The sequence below is a fragment of the Schistocerca gregaria genome, chromosome 6 (assembly GCF_023897955.1).
Source record: "Schistocerca gregaria isolate iqSchGreg1 chromosome 6, iqSchGreg1.2, whole genome shotgun sequence".
Classification (NCBI taxonomy): Eukaryota; Metazoa; Arthropoda; class Insecta; order Orthoptera; family Acrididae; genus Schistocerca; species Schistocerca gregaria.
In genome coordinates this window covers 172,419,886-172,425,470 of record NC_064925.1, presented here as the reverse complement: position 1 = coordinate 172,425,470, position 5,585 = coordinate 172,419,886, and the positions used below count along the sequence as shown (strand labels likewise).

General features: G+C 37.7%; 1 protein-coding gene across 1 annotated transcript; it reads left to right on the top strand.

The window, feature by feature from the left end:
- The first annotated feature begins 1,214 nt into the window (after positions 1 to 1,214).
- LOC126278405 (40S ribosomal protein S20) lies at positions 1,215 to 4,808 on the top strand. The gene is made up of 4 exons (XM_049978508.1): positions 1,215 to 1,781; positions 1,872 to 1,971; positions 2,774 to 2,973; positions 4,697 to 4,808. The coding sequence occupies exons 1-4, from the start codon at positions 1,779 to 1,781 to the stop codon at positions 4,760 to 4,762; spliced, it is 369 nt and encodes a 122-aa protein (XP_049834465.1). The 5' UTR covers positions 1,215 to 1,778; the 3' UTR covers positions 4,763 to 4,808.
- Positions 4,809 to 5,585: the final 777 nt, after the last annotated feature.

Sequence of the window (5,585 nt, the reverse complement as noted above, 5' to 3'; positions counted from 1 at the left end):
TTTTCATTCAGACTTATTTGTAAACCAAGATTCTTTATTTGTAAAACACTAGAATGTCTCTTCCAGTATGTTTTTCTCGCGGACTTTGACGTTAAAAAGTAGTTTCTTGAAAGAAGCTTTTCTTGGAAATAGTGTTATGTCAGTTGGTATGTAGTGCTAGCTGTTTTCGAGGCAGTGGTAGCATAGTTTCGTAATTGTTTTCCTTAGTGCTATAGATAACAACAAAAATCTGCAACTGAAAAATAACATCTTAGCCCTTTCTTTACTGCCAGTTTACAATTAGATCACATGTGCAGAAAGCACTCACTTGTCTCTGATGTCGACGATGGGATGATGCATGTGCAAGTTTTCTTGAAACACGGTTTAATTTCAGATATTAACACACGACAGCACTGTTCCTACCACCAACATCGAAGTCAATAATTTCTTTCTTAGGAAGCTAGATGTTTATGTCCCTTCCCATTCTGTTGACAGCCTGTGTGAAGAGCAGCATATGAATTATGTTGTGGATTGTCTGGCATCCCCTTCCATATCATTATGTGCAAATCGACCTTTGGCTGTAATATCGTGTCACAGTACTGACGAATAAATTTACAGACACCATTTATGTAAAGCAACTGATTTTTGGAAAACCAGTTTTGTCGTCGTACTACCAAATTTGATTCAGTGAAGCACAAGGACTAAATTTACAATGTGTGTTGGTGACATGGAAAGTGAAGTGCTTTTACGACCATGTTTGTGAAAATATGTGTTAAATTTACGTGTGCTTCGCAACACCTCATCAGAATACTGAGAAAAAAGGGCTTCACACAAAAACATGCCAAGCTACTTATAATAAATAATACACAAGTGGTCCTTGAAAATGCATGCAAACCGAGTGTAAATAATAAATAAAACAGAAACCCACTAAGGATGGCACAGAGGTGTTGAAACATATTTGGGAACTGGCGGACCTTACATCCAACAATTTTAACCGCAAACACAAGGAGCTGTAAAGCCAAATGATGAAAATTCACCCTGTTTACCCAAGCCTTCCAAAACCGAATTTCGTAAACCTATTTCCTAATCCCGCTTCTGGGTGATCATATAAACACTTCAAAATCGATTCTCGAAATCCGCTTCTAGTTACCAGATTTCCAATTCCGCAATCGATTTTCGCTTCCATGTAAACGCAATCGGTTTTGAAAAGTGCTTTGGCTGTCAGGTTTCGTTTTGTTTTAAAAAATTTCAGCTAATATAGACGGAGAGGCTTTTTGTACAGTGAATGATACGTAGAAATATTAGCCTGAAGCTGTTTGCATCTCTTCTTATTGAAGAGGTGAAGAGATTGTGGTGACTTTATCATAAACTTTAACAGCTATTCTCTGGAAGCCATATTTAACTGGGATAGCAAAATCTCTAAGACCTTAACATGTAAACACAACTGAGAGAACCGGTTTTCGAAATTCGGTTTTCGCCATTCGGAAGATGTGTCGCATGGAAACGTAGTGGTTGTCTTCTGAAGTTAAGATTTGTCGTCGGCAAAGTGTCTATGTAGGATCTCACAGATGTTCTGGCTGAGTGTGTGCTTTGGTTCGCGCCATGAACAGAACGAGGGTTCTGATTGGCTGAACCCCCCCTACTACAGGAAGCCCAAGTGTTAAGGAAGTGAACTGAACGTTGTATGTACTCTTTCTCATGTGAAGCGTGGTTGTAGGTGGTGGTGAATCCTGGTTCAGCGCTGGTCAATTTTTGGAACGAATTGATTATCTCGACCAGGTGATCTATTAACTGCAGAAATGGTATGTGTTCTTCATATATCCAGTTACTGTAATTTAAATCCTCGGTATCTGATAATTTGTGATTAATTCTGTACCACGTGGTTTTAACAGGCTTTCAATAAGGACCCGGACAAGCCAGGAGCGGAAGCCCCAACAATTCATCGTATCAGAATAACTCTCACGTCAAGGAATGTAAGAAGTTTAGAGAAAGGTATACTAAAATTCACTTTGAAGTCTTCAGTTGTAACTCGATTTTCATGTGATTGTGTACCGCTCAAGGATTTTTTCAAACTCAAATTGCTCATTGTTTCTTCCTTTTTGTTACTGTATTCATGCATGAGAATTTATCTAACATATTTTCTAATGTGGCCAGTATGGAACTTGAGTATTCTTATCTTTAGCACTGCCAATGAGTATTTGAGTTCGTAAAAGTTGTACGTACTACGCAACAGACGAGCGTCTAAGGACGCTTAACACATGCAACCAAAGTGATCACGATTTTTGTTTTACACTTAGTGTTATAAAGCTGGCGCATTGGTACTGTTAATGTGAAGTTCCTAGTTAATTTTAGAAATATAAACTTTGGTATTATGGTTTCACTTCAGTTGCTTTGAAAAGGAATTGCTTTTCATAACTTGTGTTCGGTTTGTTCTGCGGGGAGAGCTCTCTGGGATATCGTAAGCATAATCTTGCATGTCGAAATTTAGTTGATTGTTTCGTTTAGTCCATCACCTTGCTTTTTACATCAGCAAGTTAGCTTGTCAGGCACTCATAGGATTTCTTGGTTGCATGTGATTGATATTGTAGCCTGCAGCCATAAGGGGTAGCTATTACTTGCATTAAAATGTTGTAGAGGCAGTCTATATTGTAAATTTTGACTGTATTGTATGATGCTATCATAAAAATCTTAATGATAATGGCTGATTATCTAAGGAACCTCTGATTATAATGCGCATCTTTCTTCTCGTATAATGTAGTTTACGCTGCTTGTTAATTTTATCCCATCTTTTCAGTTTGCAGTGACCTAATATTTGGGGCTAAGAAGCAGAAGCTACGTGTGAAGGGTCCTGTTCGAATGCCCACTAAGATACTGAGGATTACTACTCGTAAGACCCCCTGTGGTGAAGGGTCAAAGACTTGGGACAGATTTCAAATGAGGATTCACAAGAGAGTAATTGATCTCTTTAGTCCTTCGGAAGTTGTGAAGCAGATTGTATCCTTTATCAAACTTAATTCATATATATGATATAAGGTTGCATGTTAAGATTGTGTTTATCTTGCTATGATGTGATATCTTAGGACACCTTATGAGATTCATGATTACATTAGAACCTCTGAGCAAGATGTGACACTTGAATATTAGTAGTTAGTGATACAGGCGTCATAATTGAGCAGAAATAATCACTTGTTGATACTACAACATGCACAAACACTCTAAGCTTTCAAAGCCACTGGCCCTCTCTGGCATAAGTTAAGGGGAAGGAAGAGAGGTGAAGGAAAATGACAGGAGAGGACTATTAAAAGGGATATAATTCGGAAGTCACCTGGAGCCCTTGGTCAGAGGAGACTATTGGATGGCATGAGAAGGAAATGTTGCTTCCTGGTCTACCCTTCTCATCCTGTCTGTTAGCACACAGGGCTCCTGGGTGCCTTGTTTTGAACTGTGGCACTTTTTAAAACCTTGAGCCCTTTTTCTTCTTTCCTGTTCCTTACCCTTCATCTTGTCTGCCAGGAGTCACTCGCTCAAAGAGCTTGTAAAGGTTACTTTTTTGTGTTCTGCTGCTGCTTGCTGAGTAGGTTTCTTGAGACTTCATAATATATTTATACTGCAGAACTGGGTTATATCTTCAGTTCAGCCTTTAGATTACCATTAGTGGTAATTAGTGACATGCAACAGCTTTTATTATGGCATTTGTGATTGTGAATTCACAAAGTTGGAATTGAGTACTATGTCTGATGAGAAATGTTGTTTAAGCTAAAAAAAAATTGCAAGGGGTCTATAAATGACTGAAGAACTGGTAGGCCTATATGAGGGAATTGCACACTTTCTTGTGGAACTGTTGGGGAGCTTATAGAAAGAGAATGTTTGTACTGCACCACATGTTAACTGGTGAGGGAAGTGCCCTGTGTAACTGCAGTGTGGGCATCAGTCTGATACTTGGCTGTCTCATTGTTCCTAATTGTGTGGTAAAAAGTGGGTCTGTGTTCAGTTATGGCTGCAGAACTCTCCTTAAAAGTGATATCACTATTGTATGCAGATAGTATGTTGATTATATAACATGCACTGAGGCAATCTGAAGGACATTGTTTGAATCCTGTTGAACTAGTAAATGTGTGGTGTTTGAATTCAGTTGTTGTGGCGGTGTATGAATGCAGACAGCAAACACTTATTGTGTGCATAGACTGACTTTCCCAGTGTTAGCACTATAAGTAATTGCAAATTCGTTGTTCATGTTATTACCTTTCAATCTAAGGTAGATGTTGGGTGATGTCACAGTGCAGCATGTTAAAACGGAGTTTAAAAGTTGTGGTGTAACAAAACAGAATTTTCATATCTGGACAGTTAGCTCGGTTAAGCTTAAAACATGAGGTGGTGTGGAATGTTGGTGGCAATTCATATCCACATCAATAAATTTTAGCCTGTTTCATCCTGCTAAAATTTTCAGATCTTTCATAAAGTTCAGTACACAGTTGCATTGCCTCTTAAAAACATGTGGATTTCCAGTTTAGTTTCATCCTGTCCTTCCCACCTTTGATGGCCTGGCTAGTTCTTAAAATTTTTTCAGATTGTTTGACTGGGGAAGCTGTGGTTTGTGGGGGGTAACCTTTTCATCTGTTTTGTCTGCTGATTGCTGTGAGACAATGCTTCTAGATTTTGTATTTAATTTTTATGTAATGTAATAATTTGTATTATAAATTCCTTAATGGTTTTGTAGACATCAATCAGCATAGAGCCTGGTGTGGAAGTTGAAGTTACTATAGCTGATGAAGGAAAAGATTAATTGTACCTGTTCAAATGTGAAACTTTAATAAAGAATTTGAAAGTAAGTTTGTTTCTGTGTCAATTTACTGAGCCCTGTAAGATTTGCCTATTCCTCAAATGGGAAAATTTTGGTGCTGATCTTTCATTTGTCCAATTAAGAAATCCAAAATTGATGCCTCAAATTGGTGGTGCTTATTTTTGTTGGGAGCTATATGTATTGGATACAAAAGGGCAGCCAGAAAACAGAACAAAACATAAAATACTTGGTGAATCTCTGAATATTAAGATTTTGGGCTTAGTTGAATGATAGCAGAGTTTATCAAATTTTGTCATTCTGATCTTAATGTGGAGTCTAATAGTGCAGGACTTCCAAATTTTTTGGGTGGTAAGTCTTTCAGAGCTGTAAATGAATTGTTATGGTTGGTTCAATTCTTAGTAGTCTTTATTTTCCCTGATATGAGGAGAAAATTTAGTTGAAATGTTGAAGACAATCATAAACGGTATTAACTTATTGGAGTTTGAATTTGTAAGTTTTATCAGTGGCTGCTATTGAGTGTGCAAATGTGCCAGTAGCTATCAAGTTAAAACATGACCCTGTGTACAATGACAAAAGCTAGTGCTGTTTAAATATAATGGGATTGCAGTCACTCTATCTAAAAGTTTGTGTGGTTGCTCAGTTAGTGCAAATGCTTGTGTGGCAGAGCTGTTTTCCTAAAATAGCTTGCAGCCAATAAAGTAAAAGGCATGGTATGTTCAGGATTGAAGTGAGTGAAGCATTAAGCATAGATTTATGAGTAAACTTATCTTGAAAGTTAGTTTTACTGGAATGAATGGCATCTAAA

What these genes read in the sequence shown, in the direction of transcription:
- LOC126278405 (XM_049978508.1), top strand. An exon ending in TGTAAGAAGTTTAGAGAAAG is followed by an intron (nt 1,972 to 2,773) that starts GTATACTAAAAT and finishes CCATCTTTTCAG; the next exon opens with TTTGCAGTGACCTAATATTT. An exon ending in CGGAAGTTGTGAAGCAGATT is followed by an intron (nt 2,974 to 4,696) that starts GTATCCTTTATC and finishes ATGGTTTTGTAG; the next exon opens with ACATCAATCAGCATAGAGCC.